The 27,660-nt window shown below is 35.1% G+C and overlaps 1 protein-coding gene across 1 annotated transcript; it reads right to left on the minus strand.

The window, feature by feature from the left end:
• Window positions 1-4,591: 4,591 nt before the first annotated feature.
• LOC131928987 (multidrug resistance-associated protein 1) lies at window positions 4,592-21,235 on the minus strand. The gene is made up of 32 exons (XM_059285171.1): window positions 21,150-21,235; window positions 20,188-20,254; window positions 19,383-19,565; window positions 19,013-19,144; window positions 18,732-18,860; window positions 18,356-18,478; window positions 18,108-18,169; window positions 17,676-17,810; window positions 16,959-17,192; window positions 16,487-16,664; window positions 15,968-16,136; window positions 15,675-15,826; window positions 15,121-15,258; window positions 14,782-14,928; window positions 14,504-14,588; window positions 14,147-14,213; window positions 13,737-13,863; window positions 13,419-13,595; window positions 12,471-12,638; window positions 12,053-12,242; window positions 11,465-11,570; window positions 11,136-11,256; window positions 9,949-10,186; window positions 9,001-9,311; window positions 8,190-8,389; window positions 7,887-8,013; window positions 7,486-7,587; window positions 7,168-7,314; window positions 6,596-6,754; window positions 6,112-6,278; window positions 5,071-5,265; window positions 4,592-4,723 (listed from the first exon to the last, which is right to left on the minus strand). Exons 2-32 carry the CDS (start codon window positions 20,251-20,253, stop codon window positions 4,609-4,611), a joined length of 4,650 nt encoding a protein of 1,549 aa, XP_059141154.1. The 5' UTR covers window position 20,254; window positions 21,150-21,235; the 3' UTR covers window positions 4,592-4,608.
• Window positions 21,236-27,660: the final 6,425 nt, after the last annotated feature.

The raw sequence follows: 27,660 nt of genomic DNA on the forward strand, positions 1-27,660 counted from the left end.
TGTGAGGTGAGTGAATCACTGATGCAAGTTCGGAAAAATAAGTAGATTGAAAGATTCTACTACTTCTACTAGAATCTAGATCTATTAAGTAAGTAGATCTAGTCCTGTATGTAAGAATTAAGTGTCTCTGAAAATGAATAAAGTAAATTTCAAAATGTACAAATTTCGAATAATCACTTATTAATGTGACATTAATCTCCGTAACATTAAGCTATTTTTGCCCTTACGCCATTTTGTCTGCCATTTTTTTTTGTTATCTGGTCGCTTCCGAACTTTTTCACGCCAACTTTTAAAATTTCGGCCTTACACGCCCGTGTGCCATATAAGCCCAACGCAATAAATGAATAAAATATAAAGTAAAATAATAAAAATAAATATATCTAAATAATAAAATAAAATAGGCTTACCCTTTTTAATGTGTTTGAAGTTTCTCTGAAACTTGGCACGTGGGTCAAGATACGATGACATTTTACTTAACATGATGCTTATTTTATGTTTTAAGTAATTAATTATATTATGTAGTAATTTTTGCGCAACTATACCAGATGAGAAATTTAACACAAAGGAGAGTTTGCTTCTATTTATGCAGGATGTCGGGATGGTTGTTTGTAAGCCTACATTTCTATTAATGTTTTCACGCCTTCCATAGTTGATAGTACTATTGTCTCCGATTGAGGTGTGTGCCCCTTTTTGAAAACCTCTGTTTCAATATCCGATTTTCTTTTTGTATGGTGGTATTTCTAATGTTTTTTTTTTAAAAGTAGAGCTACAAGACCATATTTTTTCTTCAACCCAAAAAACAAAAAACGTCAGGCATACCATGAATTGATCAGAAAAAAAAATCTCTAACAGTATATCTATAGCTCTACCGGTGCTAGTAAAAACTAGGCTAGTGGTATTCATCCTGTGAGTTCGGCCAAGGCTTCTCAAACATTTTTCTCATATGATCCCTGCTCCGATGACTGATTGTTTTTGGTGACAACAGGTAGGAGCATATAAATGTGCAATTTAATAATTACTTGACATTTAAAATTTAGAACTCTCCCCCAAATTTAAAATTATAACTTAAAAATAAAGCATTGCTTTAAAAAAAAAATTCCAATACATGTGATTATGAGTGCAGACTTTGTCAAGCCTGTATAACCACCACTGGGGACTAGACTATCAGAAGAGAAAAAAGAGTAAATTGTGACAATTACAGATAGAAATAAACATGTCTAGACCTATCAGTTTAGTTCGATCAGGAACAACAAAAAGTATAATAAGAAATGAAATTGACATAAAAATGTAATTTTTCAGACCACAGAGAAAAATTGTAATATCTTCAAGTAGAATAATTATCATTTTTATTCTTCAAAGGAAAAAGTTAACTTATTAGTCAAAATACATTTAAGACATACTTTTTTAAAGTTTTTATTATTGATACATTTATTATCCATAAATTATCAACAAGATATGCCAAATAAAAATGTAGAGCTCTACACAAATAATACAGTTAAAACATAAAACACCTATTTGGCAAGAATAAATATAGCATGGGTCTTCAGACTAGACCAGCGTAATTGGTTAGCCAGATTTAAAAAACAACCTATAAAAATAAAATATTCAATGAAAGACTATGTGATCAACCAATATTTAAAATGTCATTCAATTAGCACTGCATTATATCTCAGATCTGTGTACTTTGAACTGGGCAAGGAAAATACAGGAACACATGGCATTTAAATAGGGCTGAGGTTCCTCCAGGGCTGAGTTCCCCCAGGTCACCCCACTGTGGTTATAATATATGACTAAAACACACTTAACATAATATGACCAGTAGCTAGAATAAACATTTTTTGACTTACTGGCTTCCAAATGTTTTTCATGTGTGAATAAATTAATTCAAAATTTTACACAGTAAAATTAGTAACATCTTTGAATCTGATACTGACAAGTATTAAAGCTTTTAAAATTATCAACAAGCACCAACTTCTTAAATAGACAGTTTATCAACAATGACTAACATGGTGAAATAAGCAGGTTATCAACAATGACCACCATGTAGTGAAACGACCAGGGTATCAACAATGACTAAATAACCAGTTTATGAAAAATGACTCTATAACCAGGTTGTCAACAATGACCAATATGTAGTGCGTCACATTTACATATATCATCTCATACACGGACAGTTGTCAATCATTTCAACAAAAGTAACATACAAAAACACTATTTGCTGCCCAGACAGAAACAAGCAGTCGATCATGTAAAACAAACTGGTGCTACTAGACCTGTCTTGTAGCGCTAAGATACCAGACCTGTCTTGTAGCGCTAAGATACCAGGCCTGTCTTGTAGCGCTAAGATACCAGACCTGTCTTGTGGCCCTAAGATATCGGCCCTGTCTTGTGGCCCTAAGATACCAGACCTGTCATGTGGCCCAAAGATATCAGCCCCGTATTGTGGCCCTAAGATACCAGACCTGTCTTGTGGCCCTAAGATACAAGGCCTGTCTTGTGGCCCTAAGATACCAGGCCTGTCTTGTGGCCCAAAGATATCAGCCCTGTCTTGTGGCCCTAAGATACCAGGCCTGTCTTGTGGTCCTAAGATACCAGACCTGTCTTGTAGAGCTAAGATACCCGACCTGTCTTGTAGAGCTAAGATACCAGGTCTGTCTTGTGACCCTAAGATACCAGACCTGTCTTGAGGCCCTAAGATACCAGGCCTGTCTTGTGGCCCTAAGATACCAGGCCTGTCTTGTGGCCCTAAGATACCAGACCTGTCTTGTAGAGCTAAGATACCAGACCTGTCTTGTGGTCCTAAGATACCAGACCTGTCTTGTAGAGCTAAGATACCAGACCTGTCTTGTGGCCCTAAGATACCAGGCCTGTCTTGTGGTCCTAAGATACCAGACCTGTCTTGTGGCCCTAAGATACCAGGCCTGTCTTGTGGCCCAAAGATATCAGCCCTGTCTTGTGGCCCTAAGATACAAGGCCTGTCTTGTGACCCTAAGATACCAGACCTGTCTTATGGCCCTAAGATATCAGGCCTGTCTTGTGGCCTTAAGATACCAGACCTGTCTTGTGGCCCTAAGATACCAGGTCTGTCTTGTGGCCCTAAGATACCAGACCTGTCTTGTGGCCCTAAGATACCAGACCTGTCTTGTGGCCCTAAGATACCAGACCTGTCTTGAGGCCCTAAGATACCAGGCCTGTCTTGTGGCCCTAAGATACCAAGTCTGTCTTGTGGCCCTAAGATACCAGGCCTGTCTTGTGGCCCTAAGATACCAGACCTGTCTTGTGGCCCTAAGATACCCGACCTGTCTTGTGGCCCTAAGATACCAGACCTGTCTTGTGGCCCTAAGATACCAGACCTGTCTTGTGGCCCTAAGATACCAGACCTGTCTTGTGGCCCTAAGATACCCGACCTGTCTTGTGGCCCTAAGATACCAGGCCTGTCTTGTGGCCCTAAGATACCAGACCTGTCTTGTAGAGCTAAGATACCAGACCTGTCTTGTAGAGCTAAGATACTCGACCTGTCTTGTAGAGCTAAGATACCCGACCTGTCTTGTAGAGCTAAGATACCCGACCTGTCTTGTAGAGCTAAGATACGCGACCTGTCTTGTAGAGCTAAGATACCAGACCTGTCTTGTAGAGCTAAGATACCCGACCTGTCTTGTAGAGCTAAGATACCCGACCTGTCTTGTAGAGCTAAGATACCCGACCTGTCTTGTAGAGCTAAGATACCCGACCTGTCTTGTAGAGCTAAGATACCAGGCCTGTCTTGTGGCCCTAAGATACCAGACCTGTCTTGTGGCCCTAAGATACCAGACCTGTCTTGTGGCCCTAAGATACCAGGCCTGTCTTGTGGCCCTAAGATACCAGACCTGTCTTGTGGCCCTAAGATACCAGACCTGTCTTGTGGCCCTAAGATACCAGACCTGTCTTGTGGCCCTAAGATACCAGACCTGTCTTGTGGCCCTAAGATACCAGGCCTGTCTTGTGGCCCTAAGATACCAGACCTGTCTTGAGGCCCTAAGATACCAGACCTGTCTTGTGGCCTTAAGATACCAGACCTGTCTTGTGGCCCTAAGATACCAGGCCTGTCTTGTGGCCCTAAGATACCAGGCCTGTCTTGTGGCCCTAAGATACCAGACCTGTCTTGTGGCCCTAAGATACCAGACCTGTCTTGTGGCCCTAAGATACCAGACCTGTCTTGTGGCCCTAAGATACCAGACCTGTCTTGTGGCCCTAAGATACCAGACCTGTCTAGTGGCCCTAAGATACCAGGCCTGTCTTGTGGCCTTAAGATACCAGACCTGTCTTGTGGCCCTAAGATACCAGACCTGTCTTGTGGCCCTAAGATACCAGACCTGTCTTGTGGCCCTAAGATACCAGACCTGTCTTGTAGAGCTAAGATACCCGACCTGTCTTGTGGCCCTAAGATACCAGACCTGTCTTGTGGCCCTAAGATACCAGGCCTGTCTTGTGGCCCTAAGATATTAGCCCTGTCTTGTGGCCCTATGATACCAGACCTGTCTTGTGGCCCTAAGATACCAGACCTGTCTTGTGGCCCTAAGATACCAGGCCTGTCTTGTGGCCCTAAGATATTAGCCCTGTCTTGTGGCCCTATGATACCAAGCCTGCTGTTTTAGCCATGCTGTAGAAAATGCCATCAGTGTTCTTCAGTAAGTTTTGTGGTGTGTCATATTCTCTCACCTCCCCCTTGTCTAACACAAGAATCCTGGGGAATTAAAAAAATAGAATCATAAAAAAATCAAATTACATTAGTCGTTAACTCTTAGTAACTAAAAACAAAACATCATAAAATTTGATATCCATTTTAAAAATAAATTCAAATTCATAGCTTTGCTACTTTTTAAGAATGGAAATTTTCTGCCCAGTCATCCGATATCATATTGTAAATACTTCTTACAAATAAGAAGCTACAAAGTACCTTAATTTTATTTTCGTAAAAGCAGTTAAGCGGACATTCCTTAAGTTAAAAATTGCAGGTCTAAATGAAGGATTGGCAAAAAGCCAAAATAGATCTTCCCTTTCAAGTATTATCTAGCAAAGTTATTTCAGGACCTGTCATAATCCATGACGGTGTTGAGTCTATGAGCTATGGTCAGGATGGTACAGTCGTGGAACTCTTGTCTGATGGTGGTCTGAATCAGCTCATCTGTCTCCATGTCTACAGCTGCTGTTGCCTCGTCCAGTATCAGAATTTTTGTCTTGCGCAGCAAAGCCCTGCCCAGACACAGCAGTTGTCTCTGTCCAACACTAAAAGAAACAGAAAAAAAGTATCTGGTTAAAACCAAGGTTATTTTTATTTTATTGCATTTAAGTTCATTTTTACTTTCTCGTATATACGAAGTATAGAGAAAGTATTGATACGGAAAAACATAATTTTGCAATCTTGTCCGTATGTCTGTGTGTGTGTCTGTGTGTAAACACGATTACTTGAGTACCGTTACAGCTAGGTTGATGAAATTTTATATATAAGTATTTTATCAAAATCGTAGATCCGTATCAACTTTTGAGCGATTTCCAACAACCGGAAGTGGTACTTTTCCTACATTGAATTTTTCAAAAGCCTATAACTTGAGTACTATTTCAGATAGATCAATGAAATTTCACATGTAAGTAAAAGATCTAATTCTCTACCTTCTATCAAATTTTGAGTAATTTCCGTTGACTGGAAGTACTAATTTATGCTATTTCCGATTTCTAAAAAAAAAACACATGTAAATTTATAAAGTACTAATAATATTGCGCACTATTATGCACTATTTGCCGTTCGCTTGGTGCGCAATTCTTTTTTTCTATGAGATTCTATTCTATTTTTAAAAGTTTCAATATTTAAAAATCATGTCTACATTCCAAGTTATATAAGAATATTCCAGAAAGTTTAGGGGAGATCACTCCCGGTTTATTTAAATTGATTTACATTCATATATTCATACTTAAACATGAAGAAAATTGACTAAATTAATGCAACTTATTTGACTAGCCTGTCTGAGGCTAAACTTTTTGTTATATTTTTAAACAATGACTTGGTATGGCATCACAAGCAGCATGAACAGCAAAATAAGATGTCAGGGTATTTATAGGGACCAAGAACACTACCTCAGATTTTCTCCACCCTCCCCACACTGATGATCCAATTTGTCCGGCAGACTTTCAACAAAAGATTTCAGGTGTGCGTGTTCCAGCGCCACCCATAAAGCATCTTCTCCAAATTCACTGAATGGGTCCAAGTTGGTTCTTAGAGTCCCTTCAAATATCACAGGGTCCTGCAGGAAAATACCAGAACATCAGCCAAACTAACACATTCTACAACAGATTTTAAACAGTCAGTCAATGCTTTCAATCAGTTAGCACATAATCAACCTTCCCTATAAGGAGCAAGGGCCATATAGTTAGCTAGACGCTGCTCTGAAATGACTTGTACATGGTAACATGTATTTAACAAAAGGTTTACCACTACTGCACAGCTGTTCAGCTCAGAAATAGTGAATAGTGATTGTAGATTTGTGCCCCATTAGACTAAAAACTGTGATGAAGAGTTGTACCCCTTAAGATTTAAAGTTATGATGAAGAGTTGTCCCACCTGGGGTAGTATTGTGATCTTTGACCTCAGGTCATGTAGACCTAGCTGGCTAATGTCCATTTTGTCAATAATAATCTTTCCACCAGCAGGCTCCACTAGCCTGAAGAGTGCCTGTGTGAGTGAAGACTTGCCTGCCCCTGTGCGACCCACTATACCAACCTGAAACCAATAAAACGTAACAGTAGAAAAACAAATTGTGGCTAAAATATTTTCTACAGAATTAAATCTGTTTTGAGAGAGATCTAACACTTAAATAAGTAAACTATGTCAAAATAATATTTTAATTGTTTCATGAAACAGTTTTTTAAAACCAAACTATCATTATAAAAAATCTCTTCAAGCAAACTCGAAGTTCGATCTTTAATATCAGAAAATAAGAACAATAACAGATTCATTTTCATATATACTAGCATAATTTGATTTTCATCAACACCGTTCTACATTGAATTTGAGATTTAATATAAGTAAATATTATATAATGCTTAGAAAAAAGTTTTAATAGTCTTTTTTTTCTTGCTAAATAAAAAAAAAAATCACAAGAATACAAATTAATTTAGTTTGACAACAATCACCTTTTCCTGAGCATTTACTTCAAAGCTAACAGACTTCAAGACAAGGTCAAGGCCATCCCTATAGCGCAGACTCAGATTTTCAATCTTGACATGTCCAGTGGTTGGCCAGCCAACAGGACTTTTGTACATGAAATTTTCCCAGGCTGCCTAAAAACACAAATAAAGTTAATAGGATGACAGTCAGCAGCTAATTTAACCCAATGAGATAGAGACTTAGAAAGGTATGAGGTGACAAGTTTCTCATGTCAAGTTCTGTACACTGTACTACCCTCTCCATTATGTATAAACATGCCAGTGATAGAATAACAAGTTTCTCACCTCAGTGTCAAGTTCTGTATACTGTATTATCCTCTCTACTGACACAATCTGAGTCTCGAGGTCACTTGTCATTCTCACCAACCAATTTAGGTTTTCCGTCACCTAGGGAAGTACAACAATTTTTATGCCTTTACAAAATTAAATTCAAATGATTTTAAAATAAGTGAACTAAAACAAAATTGTTAAAATTCAATCTATTTTTGTTCAAAAAAACAACACTTTTTGAAAAAGTATATTGCTTTACATAATTCTTTACTGAAAGCTCAATACTTAAGTTTTATCAATGTTGAAATCAACATAAGTTCAGTGCATTTTAAGCTGATGACAAACTTAACATGATTGGCTGGGTTAAAGAGGTTTAATATTATATGTTGCTGTGTTTGAAAGGGTTAACTACATACCTGTAATGCATAGGTGATGGAGAGTCCCATTATGCCGCCACTAATCACATCTCTGGTGGCCACAGCTATAATGGCAGCAGCGAGTGTCACCACATTGCCCACAAACTCTAGACGTACACCAAGCCATCTAAAAGTAAGAGAATACACCACAAATGTTCAACCCAGCCACATGTTTAAAAAATCAAAGATTTACAAAACAGAGATTTCATTTATATCAGTGATTCTAAGTGCAATTTATTGTATGATCGGTTTGGGGAAAGAGGGGGTGTGTGTGTGTGTTTAGACCACACCCTATAGACCTACCTATTGCAACTGTAAGTTATGAACATGAAGATCTGATTCAAGTCCACCTTGCTATCAGCCTCTTGCACAAATCTTTTCTCCGCTCCGAATGCTCGGATAACGCTAGCACCAGTCAGGGTCTCACTGAAATGGTTAAAGATGGGAGAGGTAGTTTTGGCTCCTAGTCGCTTCAGTTGACGAGAGGTGGCTATAAAAAACCTCTGAAAGAGATGTGTAGTTTTTTTAATATTAATTGTGTTATAAAAATATAATGTGAACTACTGAAATTATAACAATATTGCTGATTTAGCCTTGGATGACAATGGATATGTCCAGAGAAGTTAAATCCTCAGGGGGAGTACCAGGGCATAATCTGATCATGGGTTTCTGGTATTGTCCAAAAGAATGTTAAACATTATATATTGCACCTATAAGTTGCAGAAGCTGCCAAAAAGAAACCAGTTTGCAATCCTATTGTCTAAGATGGTTTGAATTCAAAGTTTTCTCTTCTAGATGGGTTTCGATCCCAGGCTGACGAGCCTCATTTGCTTGTGAGTTCAAGCTCTAGAATTTCAGGTTAGTAACCATGTGCTCTCCTATCCAACCATGCAATCCCCATTATAGAAACCTTTTTAAATTAAAAAAAAAAAAATAAAGTAAAATCCATTTTTTATTTTTCCTGAATATTATTGTTTTTTTTAAAGTGAACAACATATTAAAAAGAAATGAAATTTAATGCCTAAATAATTTTATTAAAACATGTTTTTTTTTACAATGGAAACTCTTTTTTAAATAAAACAATAAAAATAAAAAAACAAAGCCAGATACCAACCTGAATAAAAAAATATAGAACAGCCAAGGGCAAGAGGAATGGTAGAAATATTGGCGTGCTGTATGAGATAATGATGACAGAGGACAGGACAATGAAGACACAGTCCAGCCAGTAGTGGAATGTCATGGGGATCTGCTCGTCAACGTCATCCATGTCTTTAGAAAAACGGTTGATGATGCGCCCGACTGGTGTGGTATCAAAGAAAGACATGGGGGCGTGTAAGATGCACTGTAGCATGGAGCTGTGAAGTTTCCTTGAAGCGTGGATGCTGCGGAAGCTCTCAGTCAGTGAGTAACCCATAACAAACAAGGCTGCAGATGGTAAAAAAAAATAACTGCCAATAATTCACTCTCATTTAAAATTAAGGCTGAATTTTAAATAATACATCATCTTCAATAAATTATCTATATATATAATTCTCTTCTGTGAGCCGTTAGAAAACAAGCTGCAAGCGCGCCTTACAGTCCCCTCTCTTCCTCTCTATCGCTACCACCCCCACCCCCTCACATGGTCTGGTGAGCTGTGGTTCACGCTGTTTACATTTTACAATCATAGAGACGGGTTTGGTGATGGCTATTAGGGGCAGATAATGTAGTTTGAAACGATTTTAAACTTAGAGGAGGTAACTAAGAGGAGGCTGCTTTCACGTGGGGGGGGGGGGGGGGGGGAAGGGGGGTTTAGTGTTTTTAAGCAAATATTTTCAGTGGCAGCATTGGTACTGTCGAATTCACACATTATAAATTACTGAAAAGTAGAAAAAAAAAACCAACTAAATACGCCGCGGGTCGGCTCGTTGAATTATAGAATACAATTACTCATCCATAATAATTAATTAAACATATTATTTTTTAATTTTCATGTCATGTTTCAGTTTTGAATCTCTATAAAAAAAATAATTATAAAATCTAAATTATTTAAATAAAATCAAGATAGTAAAATTCAGCTCACTTTGAAGAATGCCAAAGACCCCATAAATTCCGATGTAGAAATTATTTTCATCCATCCTCTGTGTGCTGTTGCTTGGCCATTTGGTGAAGTTGCCGAGGTTTGTGTCATCAGTCCAGATACTTAAATAAACTGAAGAGCCCATATCAGAGGCTGTGTAGCCAGCATAGAACAAAATGATCAGACTGATGTAGAAGAATCCTACAGAGTTCCCATACTCTTTAAACACTCCAAATCTGACCTGAAGATTGATAAATATTTAGTTGATTAAAAATGCAGACTGAAACTTAAAATTTGTTTCATAAAGTAAACTATTTTATTAACATCTATTGTAAAATTTGATTACTGATCTCAACAATTCTTGCTGAAAAATCATTTTTTTTGTTTGTAATTCACAACCATGATAATCTAATTCATGATCATGAGACCAATGAAGTCTAAGATTATTATTAAAAAAAATTAAAAACAGTAAAATTCATCATCATAATCAAACGTTATAAGGAAAATAAACCGGGAGTGATCTCCCCTGAACTTTCTCGAAAAATTCTTATATAATAAAATAGGGGATGGGAACTCGGGATATAGACATGAATTTAAATCCATTTTAAATACTTAAACTTTTTAAAATAGAATAAAATCTCGTAGAAAAAATAATTGCACACAAGTGAACACCAAATAAAATGTGCATCATAGTGCAGAATATTATTAGTACTTTATAAATTTACATTAGTTTTTGAGAAATCGGAAATAGCGTAAATTAGTACTTCTGGTCAATAGAAATTACTCAAAATTTGACAGTGAAATTTCATTTATCTATCTGAAATAGTACTCAAGTTATAGACTTTTGAAAAATTCAAAATAGAAAAAGTACCACTTCCGGTTATCGGAAATTGCTCAAAAGTTGATACGGATCTACGATTTTGATAAAATACTTACATATGAAATTTCATCAACCTAGCTGTAACGGTACTCAAGTTATCGTGTTTACAGACACACACACAGACATACACACAGACATATGGACAAGATTGCAAAATTATGTTTTTCCGTGTCAGTGAGGTGTATAACGTCAAGATTTGCAAAAATCTCGATTTTTTTCTTGCTTGATTACTTTCTCTATACTTTCGTATATACGAGAAAGTAAAAATGTTACTTTAAAAAAAATGCTAATGTTAAAAAAAAATGAGTACATTTCCAGTGGCCACCATTTCTTCTTCAACCAGAGTGTCTTGTTGACTTTGTTGAAGCTTCTTTGGAGACTTCAACTTTTCTTCACTCAAAATCTCCTTTTTCTCTGAGATCTGTGTTATGCTATGGATATGAAGACTAATATCAGTTTACCTCGAACAGCATTTTAAGCTAAAACTAAAAGCATTCACAAAGATTATTTGAAAGTTAAATGAAGGAATCTCTGTAAATTTAATCTTGTTCCATCACAAGTTAAACTAAAAGTTAATACAACTGTGAACTACAAAATGTTAATTCTTAAGATACAATATTTTTTATATTAAAAACCTACGTAGAAGAAATCTTTCTTAAAATATCTATATCTGTTCCTTCGCTATCATCATTTTCATTATCTGTTTCAGATATCTGTCGGAGGACTATTTCTTTGAGTTCCTTTACTATAGAATATAAAGTGAAACATCAACCAACAAAGCACCAAATTATATAAATAAACATTTAGAACCATATGTGATTTCAATAATAACCAGAGATTAGTAAAAATATCTAGTATATTCTTATATAACAGTTAGGGAGATGGCACTTTCAGTGCAATCTGGCTTTAGAAATATTTTCTATTATTTTTTTCACACTTAATTTAAAAAAGAAACTAGAATAGAATCGAGTAAAAAAAGAATAATATTATCAAAAGAGTACTCGAGTTATTGTGTTTACAGACTCACACAGATGGATAGTATGGCATAGCTAAGTTTTCAAGTTCCAAAAGATTTTAAAATGTCAAAATTTTTCAAAATCTCAATTTAGATTTTAGCAAGATTATAATGCACACTTTATATTCAGTATATGATAACAGGGTATAGCTTGACATTTCCAGCACAAGGGACTTAACCTTTAGGTCCACTAACTAAGGGATTTAACTCACATTCTTCACTTGTAGTGTTATCTTGATCAACTTCCTGAGTAAGGTATGCTGTTATCAACTTAGCGAATGGCCCATTGTGTGTCATCAAGTCCTTGTAGTGTCCAGCTTCAGAGATTTGACCTCCAGTCATTACAATGATATGGTCAGTACGAGGAAGAAACTGGATTCCATGGGTCACCAAAATTCTTGCCTGCAATTAATTTTAGAAATTAATTAATAATATAGAATAATCATCAATAATTTAGTTTTATACAATTTTTTTAAAATCTGGAATAGAATTTTAATTAAGTAGCTAGAGATTAAAGTTTTTATATTAGAATTGGAAATATCTTCCAAATAACGTGTCTCAATCTAAAAGAAAAAAATAAATACTTAACCATACAAACTACAATAATTCATTTGAATAAATGAGGATTACCTTCCTTTTTAAGAGCCCAGCCTCGCTGATGACTTGATCAAAGATGTGCTGACCAACATGAGAGTCCACAGCACTGAGAGGGTCATCCAGCAGGTAGATGTCTGACTGGGAGTACACAGCCCGGGCTAGCGCCACACGCTGCTTCTGACCCCCTGAGAGGTTGATACCCTGCACAAATAGAAGAACTGATTCTGTGATGCCATGTCATAACATTCTATAAAAGTAGTGTGATAAGACTGATTAAACTTAAACATGTTTCATAAGCAGTGTAAACCTGGTTATGAAAAGCTAAAATCCATCTTAAATAACTATTTAAAAAACCCATATAAGTTACATTTAACAATCTTTTAAGGTAACATGAGCAATTTGTTCATAACAGTTAATAAATTGATTAGTCAATCAATTTGTGCTAAATCTTAACTTAACTGCAAGACTGAAAGAAGTTGACAACAAAAAAGCTGAACTGAATTAACTGGACCAAATAAACAAGACAAAATGAGCTGGACCAAATACACTGGACAGAATGAATAGGACAGAATTAACTAGTCCAAATAGACTGGACCGAATGAACTGGACTAATTAAACTGAACTATATGAACTGCACATAATAAAGAAGACAGAATGAACTAAACCCAATACACTGGGATGAATGAACTGGACTGAAATAAAGTGATCCAAATAAAATACAGCAAAAAAACTTGACTGAATTAAATGAACAAAATAAACTTAACCGAATGAGGTGAACCCAAATTTGCGTAAATAAATACACTGAACTGAATGAACTGGACCAAATGAGTTGGACTATGGTCCAAATAAGTTGGTTTAAAATAACTGGACTGAATAAAAAGGATGAGATAAACAAGACTAAATGAACTGAACCCAAAGAGCATGACTAAATATATTAGACTGAATGAACTGGACTAAATACATTGGACTGAACGAACCCACCCTTTCACCAATCTCCGTCAAATCCCCAGCAGGCAGAATGTTCAGATCTGGTCTCAAAGCACAAGCATCGAGACACTGGTCATAAAAACTCTGGTCCAGTGGTCTCCCAAACAAGATGTTGTTTCTCAGTGTGTCATTCTGTATCCATGCCTGCTGTGAAACATAAGCCAAACTACCCTGCAAAATAATTTAAAAAGTAGTAATGTACAATAATGAACACAGGCAAGGAATATGGGAAACAAATAATAAAATGATTCACTAAGTATAATATTTTGTAGACTTTTAATTTTCCATTCTGGCTATCAAAACGTTACCCACCTTGATGCTGACCCTTCCCTCCATTTTCTGCATCTCTCCCAGTAAAGCAGACAACAAGGAAGACTTGCCACTGCCCACAGTGCCAACCACAGCCACTAACTTGCCTTCATCCACACTCATGTTGATGCTACAAACACACAAAATTCACTGAAGTAACATGCCAACTTGATCAAGATTGTACACAAAAGTAAAATTAACTATGATAATTTTAAAAGCTGTTAACTTCAAGTTTTAGAAAAAAAAGCTGCCTTTCCTAATTTATATTAATTGATTATTGATATATAATATATGCCATATGTACTACCAATTACACTATTTAATAAACAACATTATTATTTCAACTATGCTACAGACAACCATGAATGGAGAGACAAGCATATTATTTTGTTATTCAGGGTATAGGAACTAACTTTTTCAAAGTGATTCCAAATTCAGAACTCCATCTGAATGTACCCCTCTCAATGTGGATGACATGGTCTGTAATTATGAAAGTTAAATGTCATTTTAAAATAATTGTAGAACACTGAATAATATTAGTTATCCCTCTTGCTTTGAGCTAGGGAGGACAGAGAGTTTGCTAAATTGCTTTTCTGGATGTCACAGTACACATTAAGAATGTATTTTAATATATCATGGAGATTTGACTTTTAAGAGAGTAATGGGCCTTTAACTTTCATGAGAGTAATGGTCCTTTAATTTTTATGAGAGCAATGGGCCTTAAATTTTCATGACATTTAAAATTATTTTAATGAAGTAATTAAGCTTACCCGACTGATCTGTGTGATAAACATTTCTCTGATCTATGTCATCATGACATAGATACTTCTCTATTCGTTTTGCAGAGATAAATGCCTGTAGAAAAGATAATTTACCTGTCTACAAAATATCCCCACAAATTTAAAAATTGGTTTATTGGTTAAATAAAAGGCCTGTGAACTTTTTTTTAACACAAAATATTGTGAATTAAAAAATAATGAATAACACAAATAATTTTCAATTAATTTTTTTTAAAAGCAACATACAAGTTAAAAATTGTAAACACTACCTTTATTACATCTGTAACAATCATAGGGGCAAAGTTGATAGAATAGCGCAAGATGTTCAAAAGTGAAATGGCAACAAAAGCTGTTTTAGGGTTCAGGTAGTGGTCACTAGACAGGTACACATAACTCAGGAAGGTCAGCAGGGAGACCTGTGGAGAAAGAAAAATATATTGTTCCAGTTTAATCTAAGCTGAATCTTTTTATAAATAAATAAAGTCTGTGTTCTGGAGTGGTGTGACCATACATTTATCTACAGATGTTACATAAACATTAACTGACACAGACCAACAGGCCAGAGCTGATGCTTACATTTTACGCTAACATTTAGTTTTTTAACCTACCAGGAATGGAGCAACAGCCCATGAAAAAGACAAAGTGCACCCTAAGATGGCAGAACGACGTAATTTCTGCAGTTCCTTATCACGGACTTCAAGTATTCTCCTTTCAAAACTCTTCTCCCATGCAAATAATTTCACTATCTGAAAGCAACAGGGGATTGTGATAACGTACAATAAAAAGTAAATTTGGGAATACATAAAGTCTACTTGTTCAATACAATGGGATGTTGTGATATGAGTGTGTAGCCCAAATTACTTAACGTGAGTGTGGGAAAGTAGAGAAAATTTAGGATTGTGTTGCTTTACAAGGCACTAATGCATGAACTCTATATGTTTCTACTTATCTTCGAGTATGACAAGCTAAAGTGTCATTACTGTAGTTGGTGGGTCAGTTAAAGCCTTACATATGATATTTATTGGATAGCAATGTTGAGGAGTGAAATGTACTATCTGTCCCCTGTTGTAAACTTCTATATGAGTCCCATAGCTCTCCAGGTTAAGTGGTGTAAATTAGGTAAAGAAATACACTGTCATCTGCATATTGGGGAAAAACGAACCTTTATTCCACTGAGAAGTTCATTCATAATTTTCATCCTCTCATCCTTGTGAGCCATCAGCTGAGTTTGTAGGTTGCCCAGTTGGGCTGTGATGAACCCATTGGCAGGAATTAGAAGCACCAAAAAGCCAGCACCAGCAAAAATGGAAATACCTGGAAAAAGATTTAATAATTGTCTTAAAACTGAGATGGTCTGGAGTTATGAGAACAAAATTACTCAATTGTTGAATGGTAGAACAAGTGATTCCCAACTCTTGCATAAAAGCCCCCCTCATACATTAATTCAACCAGTACCTATGATATTGTATAGAAGATACATGGATACGACTATCTGTAATGGGCTTGACCACATGGCCCAGGCATAACTCATCAGACTTTCAATGTGGCCAGCATCCACAGACATCAGGTTGACCACCTCACCCACAGTTGATTCTTTCCTTGCCACGTTGTCCATAGTCAATGACTGAGGACGAGAGGCCAGGTTTATAATAATATAATACTTCAAATAAAAACAACAACACGTAACTGTTATCTAATGATGAAACAAACCACAGTTATAGAGTTAAATAGTGCTCTTTGCTTTAATTTTTCAAGTATGAACAATTCCTATATTTTTCTGGTTATGAAAAACAACTTATTAGAACAGTTAAATTGGAAAGTCCACAAGACTATGTGGTTAGCCAAACAAAACTGCTTTGCCTTTCACAGATTCTGGGTTACCTCCCATGTGTTATATGGACTAGAGTCTGAGTGACAACAGCAGATTGTGAATCTTTATTTAGTGTACTGATGTCACCAATATAATGAACTTACTTTCCTAAACACTGAAGATATGATGGAAGCCCTGATTCTCAGTCCAAGAGAGGTAGATTGGTGAAACAGCTGGTGAAAAAAGATTGACTGCATGCACATGGACAAGAACAAAGTCACGGCCAATAGGAAACCTTGCCATGGTTCAGATCCTGTGTTTTGTACAAAGTCAACGAGAAACCTTTAAAAAAAAATTAAGAACAAAAGCTGTTAAAAAGTAGTATTACATAAAAAGAATAAAGTAGTATTACGTTACAAAAAAGCATTTATTACAAAGTTTTTTTTAATATAAAATTAAGAAGAAAAATTAAAAAGAAAAATTTATTCAACAAAGTATCTGAAAGTATTATTTATTTATTCATAAAGCCTTTTAAAAGTTACAAAAAATTAGACTATTTAAAGAAATATACGAAAAAGAACGCAATTTATTTTAAAGCCTGAAAACAAGAGACCAAGTCTAAATAAAAACTCTTACCCTAAGAGAAGGGGATTACACAGTAGCAAGACATCGTAAAACAACTTCCAGATCTGACTAAGAAAATATTCTGCCCAGAAAGTTTTGAACAAAATTAAAGCAAGTGAAGGCACTACTTTTGGTTTTTTAACTTCACCATCTAAACTTTGAGTGGAGGATGAAGCTTTGCCTAATAGGGGAGATCGCTCATCTGCTTGCTTTTTGAGGGAGACAACACCTGTCTTTCTCTTCGATCTAAAGAAATGGAATTACATTTTACAAAATGCCTTGCAACTCTCAATATCTAAAACTTTAAAATAAAGCATTTTTAATTATTTGTACACTGGGTTTTAATTATAGTAGATTCATTTAAAAATAAAAAATTAATGCATCATTGCCAAAGATGCATTATGAAATCATTGTAAAAGGAAAGCACCCTTTAAAGATAGTCCATGGGGTTGAGGGACAAAATTTCATGTTTCCCTGACTCCAACATAAGGAGGTATAGTGGGGTCGGCAACAAAAGCTCAAGCTCACCCTTAATTTCACAAACTTAAACCTGGTACCTAACTTACCTGGGTGGACTCAGGGATATCATACAAACTCATGCCAGAGAACAAAACCTATGACTTTTAGTTGAGTAATCACTCAACCCACACTCGTCCAAAGTAAAGAAATCATGGTATATCACTGAACTATAAAGAAATGTAAAAGTTTAAATAAAAAAATTTACTTTACTTTCTTTGAGCTGCCTCTAATGCTGGGGTCCATCGATTTAAAAATCTTGGCAGAATGGTTTGACATTTGTCCCTAGGGGCAAGGTCAGGCATCACCCGCTCTGTCAGGGGCTGCTTGTAGCCTTGCTTCATGATACTGTTTTATAAAATAAGTAAAAAAATTGCATTCATCTATCCTACTTGATAATACTTCAAAAGTCAATTTTTATTTTAAGACAGAATCTTTCATGATGATTCATAAAAAAAAGGAAAAAATCTTCTTTGTATTCTAGAATGATTATACATTTTATAAAGTAAAGGAAAGTAAAATAAAATAGCTTTATTAAATAATACTATTTTATAAGTCAAAAGGAATCTTTATAACAAAAATATTAACTCTGAAAACATTTTCTTAAGTTATTTTCTTTATGTTCAATCTTTTTGGAAAAGTTACCTTTGCATCCACCAGAAAGTAAATCGAGATGGAAATGAAGCATTGTTTTCAGGACTTGGTTTCTTAGAATATGAAGAAAAATAAAGTTGAAAGTTCAAAAAAGTTATTCAAACAAATTATAAACACTACTTGAAAAGTGAATTTGAGGAAATTTAAACATTGTATTTAATGATCTTATTTAAAGACTTAAACAAAAAAAAAATAAATAAAATAAAACTAGTGTTATTTAAACATTCAAATATACATACCCTATTAATGTTATTGAAATGTATATGGGTTTTTTCAGCAAAAAAATGTAATATAAATTCCATTATATAGCAGAAAAACTGGATATAAAATGTTGAGAAAACAAACAAATCTGTTGTATACACCTGTAAAAAAACATTTTTTAAAGTCACTACTTAGTTTAAACCGCCTTGTGTTTAAAGATTATTTTACATTATGATGTCTATCTCAATAATTAGAAGATTATTAATCCATAAATCTTAAGTCCATGCTTCTAATCAGCAACTCACTCAAGGGAAAGTAAAAGTAATAATTCTTTATATGAAAAGTCTCAATACAGTGTATATTTTCCGGTGGAGAAATGTAGTGAATCATCATAGCCAAAAAGACAAGTTTTACCTCTAGTTTTATGTAGGTGTAGAAATGTACAATGTTCGTGATGAGCAGCAAGAGCCAAAATATGAACAAGATCCCTGATGTTACAAAACGCTTTCTCCGTTCTGCTATTGTATAAGCAAATGCTAGAAACTGGTAAAAATAGAAAAGTAAAATTCTTATATAATTTTATTCTTTTATTAATCTAATATTTATGTAATATAAACAATTTTTCAATCAAAAATGCTACTTTGAAAAAGTACTTTAAAAAAGTTCGATGTAATAGCCAGAAAAAAAGTAATTACCAAAGTTAAAAGGAGTGTAGCCTGCTCAAAAACATCAGCTTTCAATAGCCTGTCTGGTGAAGTATTTCCTTTTTTACTGATAACATTCAGTAGGTTGATAATTGTTAGGATAATTAGAGCACACAAGATTCCCTAATGAGAGGAAAGACACTTTAATATACAAATAAATTAACCTTGTTGATTATTTTAACATTGTATGTATGAAATTTAAAAAATAATGTGTAAGAGTGAAAAGAAAAATTATACTGTGATAAAATTAACACTGTACTGTTAAAAAATTTACAAATATAAAAACTGCTTAAAGATTCACATGCACCACCAGAGCAACACTGCTAGTTATTTTTGCATGGTTACAAATAGAAAAACTTACCAGTTTAAAAATAAACAGTTTACTAAAGATATGGCCAGATTGGATCCTACTGGAACTGGCCAGGTACCAAACATAGAAGGGTGCAGTGAGCCACAGCCATCCACAGGGTATCCAAACCAGGACGGTTGACTGGAAACACTGAGTGAACTCTGGCCATGTGTTGTACCAGGTCAAATCTATGTCCTAAAATACATAAACATTATATAAAACTCTGGCCATGTGTTGTATCAGGTCAAATCTATGTCCTAAAATACATGAATATTATATCAAACTCTGGCCATGTGTTGTATCAGGTCAAATCTATGTCCTAAAATACATGAATATTATATCAAACTCTGGCCATGTGTGGTATCAGGCAGTGGCGTAGCGAGGTCGGGTGTCACCCAGTGCGGCACTTAATGGTGTCACCCCCCAGAGGCGTAGCGACCCTTCCCGGGGACAAACTTTCAAATTTTCAATTTGCACTCCCCCCCCCCCCCCCTCAAACTTTCGATTTGCACCCCCCTCAAGTTTTTCTCTATTTATTTTGCTTTTTTTTGCCTTGGTGTCACCCCCCTAAATGGTGTCACCCTGTGCGGTCCGCCCCCCCCCCCCCCTCGCTACGCCCCTGGTATCAGGTCAAATCTATCTCCTAAAATACATGAACATTATATGGATCACTGGGTGAACTCTTGCCATGTGTTGCACCATGTCAAATATATATATGACTTACATTACATGAAAATCATATGGTATTGCTTTTATATGAAATTTTATAAAATAACAATTTAAAATTTATTAGCTGATAAAAATATTAAAAACATACCCAAAGTGGATCATCACAAAAGCCATTAAGTTTATTATCAAGATGTTGATAGCTGATGTTATTCATCCTGAAAAATCAAGAAGACACATTAGAAAATAATAACATTTGACATCAATAGAAAAAAATCAAAACAAATTGATGTTTTTTCTGTAAACTGCAAAAAAAAAAACAAAAAAAAAACAAAACAAAACAACCACACACAATGATACTTTAAATAAAATAAATATTTCAAGTCACTACACCTAGCACTTGGTCCTAACTTAGTGGTTGGCAGGTGAGTTAGACTCTAGAGTCACATACAGCTCGGATAAAAAAAATTTTTTTTTAAAGCAAGAGCTTGTTTATAAGAAAAGGGTAGGATAAAAGACAACTCATTTTCAATTTAGTTTCTATGACTAACAGTGTCAAATTAAAATGCATTTGTTTTGATGTTAGCAGAAATAATTTATTAAATAGCTGAAAAAAAACTTTTAACCCTGGTTTCATTTACCTCTAAATAAAACCGTTTCTAGTTTAACAGGAAATATAGTATTTTTTATAGAGTCTTTAAGTGAATAAAATCAATTAGCTATTATATTGTTAACACTTTTCTAATTTCCCAGCATAATGAAAAAATAGTAAACAATTCCAAACATCACATATAGGCCCTACATACAGAGGTCAAGAGAGGGCTAAAAAAGGATTGGCAACCCATGATCTCTTTACTACCCGGAGAGGGTTACTCTTCTCTGAATGCATCTATTGCCTCCAGAGGCGAAGCAAGCCATGTAATATGATTTTTTTTCTAAAATTATTCACTTTAAATAGGCCTACTTTTTAAATTCACTGATTCAAAATACAGATGTACTAGTTTCACGGACTTAAAATGCATTGACAAGTGACATAATCATAACAACACTTAAATTAAATTATGATAGGGTTGTTTAATAGAAGATAGTTAAAAAAAAAAACCAGAGTCTTACTTTTGTTAAATTCTTGTTAGAGCTACCCTCTTCAATCACAAAAACTCAGAGTCCAACATTTCAAAAAGTGATGCAATGTTAAGAAAAAATCAGCAGTCCTATAATATTAATAAGAATTAACCATTTCTCTGAAAAAGAATATTTGCTTGAAGTAAATATCAAAATTAATAAAATTATTGCATAACTTCATGTAACTCAAAGAAAAATGGTGATAATTTAAGAAGATCCATAAAGTAAAGTGACATAGTCCTTTATATATTTACCTAGGCCTAGGGTAATATATAATAAAGAGAGAGAGAGAGAGAGAGAGTCGGAGAGAAAATGAGACCTATTTTAATTTTTTTTATAGCAGCTTAAGATAAAAAATTAAAATGATTAGGCATCAGGGCAATCACTTGGCAATCAGATAATTGATTTGATAATTAAAGATATTATCATATTAGGCCTAGAGATTATCCAGTGATAATGTAGACTGTAGACTAATAATGTTTTTATCTTTACTCTATATCAGTGGTTCCCAACCTTTTTCGAGTGGCGACCCCCCTTTTATAAAAAGTAAGTGACCCGCGACCCCCATAGAATTAAAAAGCCGAAATTAGTATGGAAATTAATAAGCACTAAAATAAGATTTTTTAGTAGACTTTCAATATGAACTACTCTTGATAACTATTTTAATAGCATGAGTAAAATTGCATACTATTCACTAAACCTTCGTGGTTAAGTTTTTAATTAAAAACAAATTTGTTAACGCCAACCTATGTCATTATAATTATCTTAATTTTGTTTTCAATCGAAGAATAGTGTTGAAAATATATTCTCGAAAAGTCAATCAATTTTACGTTTGGGTATGAATGGTAAATACTACACCAAAATTGTGTCTGCAGTTTTTCGTCTTACTTGGAATCATTCTGCAAATCAAAGAATTCATCTTGTAATTCTCGGGAATGCTGGCAACATCAAGGGAAGAAGAGAATGGGTAATGCGTAAATGCAGATTCTTCTTTTTTCAGCTCAGAGAAATAGCGATGCAGTTCCTTTTCAAGAGATTCAAGATGCCCAGAAATCGCTTCTTTCAAAATTTTAATTATCTCACAATCAGATTTATCTACCACACCGCAGAGTTTCTCAAATTTACAATATTTCCAAGATTTATTTTCTTTTCCGATTTTGCAGCTTTGATAAAAATGCCCCGAGATTATCATGGAAAGTTATAATATTCGTTCATTTTCCCTGAAGCTTCAGGTTAAGCTTATCTTGATGTTCGAACATATCTGCTAGGTATGATACTCTCTCCAACCACTCTATGTCGTTTTAAGTATACCAAAAAGTCTTGTTTCCTTTGCACTTCCAAGAACAATTTGATTTCAGATTTCAATTCAAAAACACGATTTACAACAATTCGTTTTACAGCCAGCGTACTTTAGTGTAGGAGCAGAACCTCGTGATCTATATTAATGTTTTTGCTCAGTTCTTTTAATGCTCCAGATTTTATATAATTTACGACTTATACTAGCAATGGACTCTTGAAGTCGATTGGTTAGGGCAGTGGTTAGGGAGCTAAATCTTTTCTGTTTTCTGAAAGCCCGATTTTGAGCTAAACATAGATGGTACACCATACGTACAAACCCCCACAGCCGTTTTAACCCATTTTAATCATCCAGTTTCAAAAAAGGTATTTATTTTCTCCATGTTATCTTCACAAAAGAGCAACTCTTCTTTGCTATCATCCGCATGATTATAGACACAGACCAGCAACTGCGAACACGAACTCACGACTGTTGATTTATTAACTTGAAAAGCAAACAATGGTGAAAGCATAATTTCAAAAAATAAAGTGTTATTTAACATTTACGTACATGCAGCGTTTAATGAGATTTTCTCCTATTGTTTTTTTTTTTTTTTTTTTTTTTTTTTTTTGCTTGGCATCTTCTATCGCGACTTTATTTGATGCTAGCACTAATGCTGGTGAAAACTTTCTGTTCGATCAATTGTCTGGCGTTAGCAACTAGCTTCTTACCGACGAAAGAACTCCATATATTTTTTGGTGTGTTCCGAATGACTCGTCTCAAATGGCGTTTTAGTTTTGAAGGTTTCATAGATTCGTGACTGAGAACAACTTTGTACAGTGTGCTTTGTTTCTTCTCTATTACATTTCCAGTGATGTTAATGAAGCCGAATTGCAAAAATTCTTCTAAATATTTATGTTTTGTTTAAAATTACTAAGGTTTAGTATACCAGTTGGCGACCCCCCAGAAAGACCTTCGCGACCCCCCTGGGGGTCGCGACCCCCAGGTTGGGAACCCGTGCTCTATATGATAATATAAGCTAAAAAGAAAGGGGTTTAGGACAATTTTAAAATAATATTATAGGCCTATTCAGAATATTACTTAGTATATTCTAGTATAGTATTAGGTCTAGTTAGTTAATAGTAATTAGTTAGTTAATAATTAGTGAAGCATTAGGTTCATCAGTATTAGTGATTTCAGATTTAGGGATTAGGTCTACTTTTATTTTTTATATATTAGAAGCCTACTATTAATATTAATAACATTATTTATTAATTTATTATAGAATTATCCTAATATATAAAAGCCCATGTGCGCACCTCTCTCTCTCTCTGTCCGCATGTCCCAAGTGGTGCCCTGTCAAAAGAGCCGGGGACAAATTGGCCCCGTTAATATGACCCCGTCAAATCACCCCATGACAAAACAACCCAGTCAAAATAACCCCGTCTAAAGGGCCCCAACTTATTGGCTCCCGTCTTATTGACTCGTGACAAATGGGCTCCCGATATTTAGGCTCCCGACAAATTGGCTCCTGACATAAGGGCTCACAACAAATGGGCTCATGACATATTGGCTACCGACAAATGGGCTCCCAACATATTGGCTCCCGACATAAGGGCTCACAACAAATGGGCTCCCGACATATTGGCTTCCGACAAAATGACTCAGGACATATTGGCTCCAGACAAATGAATGACATGACCACTATTGGCATAAAAGTAACCATTTTGTCCTACCTCAAATAGCACTATAACCTCTTTTAAATGCCTGAATGAAATTTTTTTCATGAACCAACATTAATTTACAAACAAATCGAGCCATTAACAGCTAAATTCCGCCAATTCTAAAGTTTTGATAATGTTTAATTTACAACAGTAAAGATCTGTTGCTTAAAAGCGAGCACAGAAGTGTAAATGTATGATATACATGATGTTTACAGGATAACGGCATTTTGTTTTGCTAACCTACAAGCATACTACAGGTAGGAATGTACAGCATGGACCCCTCTCCCCACACACTGAAATTGACTCATTTATGGAAGTCATAGATACTATTTCTTATAATAGATAAACTATTATAAAAATAGGGCCTGCCGAACAAGAGATGCATACGTTGTATTATAAGAGTGTTGGATAAGCTAACTCTAGACGATATTGATGAAGGGTCCCACTGGCAGGTGTCATATTCAATATGTCATATTTTGCCGGGATACTTAGTCTCTACAGAAACCATATTGTCAGTGGTCCTTTAGTCGGGAGGCTTATTGACAGGAGCCTATTTGTTGGGAGTCGTAATGACGGGGGCCGCTTTGTGGAGAAACTAAATGGCGGGAGCCTATTTGCTGGGAGTCGTAATGACGGGAGCAGTTTTATCGAGAAACTAAATGTCGGGAGCCTATTTGTCAGGAGCCTATATAACGGGAGCCTATTTGTCGGTAGCCTAAATGACGGGAGCCTAATTGTCTGGAGCCTATATGACGGGGTCCATATGTCGCTGGTCCTTTTGACAAGGGTCAATTTGATGGGGCTCTTATGTCAGGGCCGATTTGTCGGGGTCATTTTGATGGGGCCGTTTTGTCATTGGCCGTTGTGACGCCGCACTGTTCTGAGCCTAAGAGATCAGTATCTTCAACGATATATGGAGAACTTAAAGATACAGACTTTTGTTAAAAATAATATGTGGGATGTTTTAAATGTATAAACTAAATTTTATTTAAAGAAAGAAAATAAAAATAAAGCAATATTCTAATGTAGAAACAAATTTTTAATTATGCAACCAGTAAAGTGTTTATGGCTGTGACAAGAACGCAATAAACAATCACGTCACATGCCACATGTTTAAACTATGGAAAGAACACAACACTAATGGCATCATCTTCCAAATTTAGAATATGAAGAAATGAACTATTTCATTCAAATTTGATTTACATTTAGATTCTATAAGTCTACGATCTGTATCCAAATTTCTCTGTCAAACTCATACAAATTACTTTTAAAAACAACATAAATAACATTGAACAGCCGGGATTTTAATGGAATCATTAAAGTCTCTTAATCAGTGTGTGGTACCCTATGTTTATTTAAAATGTGTTGGATTTTTAGCTATTTTGTTATTTCTTTCCTTGGTCACTAATATCGTTCAATGGGTAGTAAAGCACATTGATTTTGACTAATAGCTATTTTATAAAATATTTGTATAAAAAATGTGGGGCCTATAACATTAAAAATATAGGTAATCTATTGTAAATGAGCTTGGTTGCATCTGATGAAAACATCGCTATTCTTTATTTTTTACTAAAAAGTTTTAACACAATTATTTAAAAACAGGTACATTAATGAAACTTTCAAAACATAAAAGTAAAGTAAAGTTCCCTTTTCAAATCTGACGGTCTATAGGGCAAGTGAAGTAGAGTTCACTTGTTTCTGTGACCTCGGCATATGAAGAGATAGTGTGGTCAGCACTATGCCCAGCCGCCTTAACTTTCCCTAACGTGAGTTAGGTACCCGTCATAGTTGGGTGGACTCAGTGACGGTCTACTGACTTGAACCCGGATTTGAACTCGAGACTTACGGGTTAGCAGTCCAACTCTCTACCGCTAGGCCACTCTGTCTTTCAAAACATAACTCCTAATAAAAATGTGAAATAATTACTAAAATTTAATGAGTCACCTTTTTTCACATTACTAGTCCCGGATGATTTTACGTACCTAAAACGATAGATTACCTATACTTTTATAAAAACCTTAACGCCTTAACGAGGCACCTTTTTTTCACATTACTAGCCTCGACGATTTTACTCACCTAACTAAAGCAACAGATTAACCTGGCCTATAATAAAATATATGGGTAATCTATCGTTTTGGGTACGTAAAATCGCCCGCGGCTGTTAATGTACAAAAACGTTACCTCATTGTCAAGGCTGTAATAGAAGTATATTGTGATATATTTGTGTCAAATATTATAGATAAATGAATAATATACCTAAATCAATAGATAAATATATCAATATAGGCCAGAAATCAACTTTAAACAGCAGTGTCTGCAAGCAAGATTTGCTATATAAACAGCAGCCATTTGTAAAATAGAGTGACTTCCGCCTGAATCTCGCGCTATAAGTCTATAAAAATAAAACTTTAACAAGATGGCTGCTATAGTAAATGAGCATGGTTGCATCTGTTGGAAACATCGCTGGTGTTCATTTATTACTGAAAAGTTTTAATTCAATTGTTTAAAAACAGGTACATAAATGGGGAGAATGTTTATACCGGTGTCTGATAATGGAATCTTCTTTAAAAAAGGGGTGTTAGGTTACTGGTAGTTAACTAAATACACACATGGCTGGCTAATGTCAACTGCTAACCCTGTCCTTAACCCTAACCCCAACCCTGGTCCAACCATACGCCTAACCCTAATTTCTAACCATAAAATTAGTCGAGATTACAATACTACACTAACAACCCAACACCCCTTTTTTAAAGAAGATTCCATTATCGGACACTGGTATCTATAATCATCCCATAAATGAAACAGGGAAACGTTTTTGTATTTTTCAAAACATAAATCTTCCTCAAAATGTGAAATAATTATTAAAATGTAAGGAGTCACCTGTTTTTCACATTACTAGTCGCGGGCGATTTTACGTACCTAAAACGATAGATTACCAATATATGATATAGGCCCTAACACTCATTAGATCTACTAGTAGTATCTATTCCTAGATCTCAGTTAATGAGTTTGGCTAATTTTAATTTTAGCCTAATAATGAATATTTATCAGTAGAATAGAATTCTACTACTGAGACAGATGAGACATGAGTGAGTCTCAGTGAGAGTTTGAGAGCCTACTGACTGGGTGACACTGGTGACTGACATAGTGATAGTGATGTAGGCCTATTAAAAAAAATTGAAAAAGTAAACACTGAATGCCAAATAAAAATGGGGATTGAGAGACTTCGACCTAGATATCTAGATCTAGATAGTTTGTAATGTATTATTAACTAAACCTGCCTAAAATTATTTTTGTTTCGATCAACACCTGTGCGTGTGGAAAACGAAAGTGCTCTTTTGAATCTCCAAACGTAGAGCTCTCATGGAAACCAATAACACCGCTTTTACTTTTACACAAAAATAATATAAACGCGGTGTAATGCGATTCGTCTATTTTGGAAACATAATTAATAAAACGAATACAAAATAATTTATTAATCAAATTAGCTTTTACGAACACT

The sequence above is a fragment of the Physella acuta genome, unplaced genomic scaffold (genome assembly GCF_028476545.2).
Source record: "Physella acuta isolate Inbredline_101_S28 unplaced genomic scaffold, ASM2847654v3 ptg001581l, whole genome shotgun sequence".
NCBI classification, from domain to species: domain Eukaryota; kingdom Metazoa; phylum Mollusca; class Gastropoda; family Physidae; genus Physella; species Physella acuta.

Bases quoted from the DNA above. Each gene is read 5' to 3' on its own strand.
- LOC131928987 (XM_059285171.1), bottom strand. From the start codon at position 20,253: ATGAATAACATCAGCTATCAACATCTTGATAATAAACTTAATGGCTTT. The intron at 14,214-14,503 runs GTAAGCTTAATT...TCATAATTACAG, and splicing joins TTATCACACAGATCAGTCGG to ACCATGTCATCCACATTGAG. The intron at 13,596-13,736 runs GTGGGTAACGTT...ATTATTTTGCAG, and splicing joins AGGGAAGGGTCAGCATCAAG to GGTAGTTTGGCTTATGTTTC.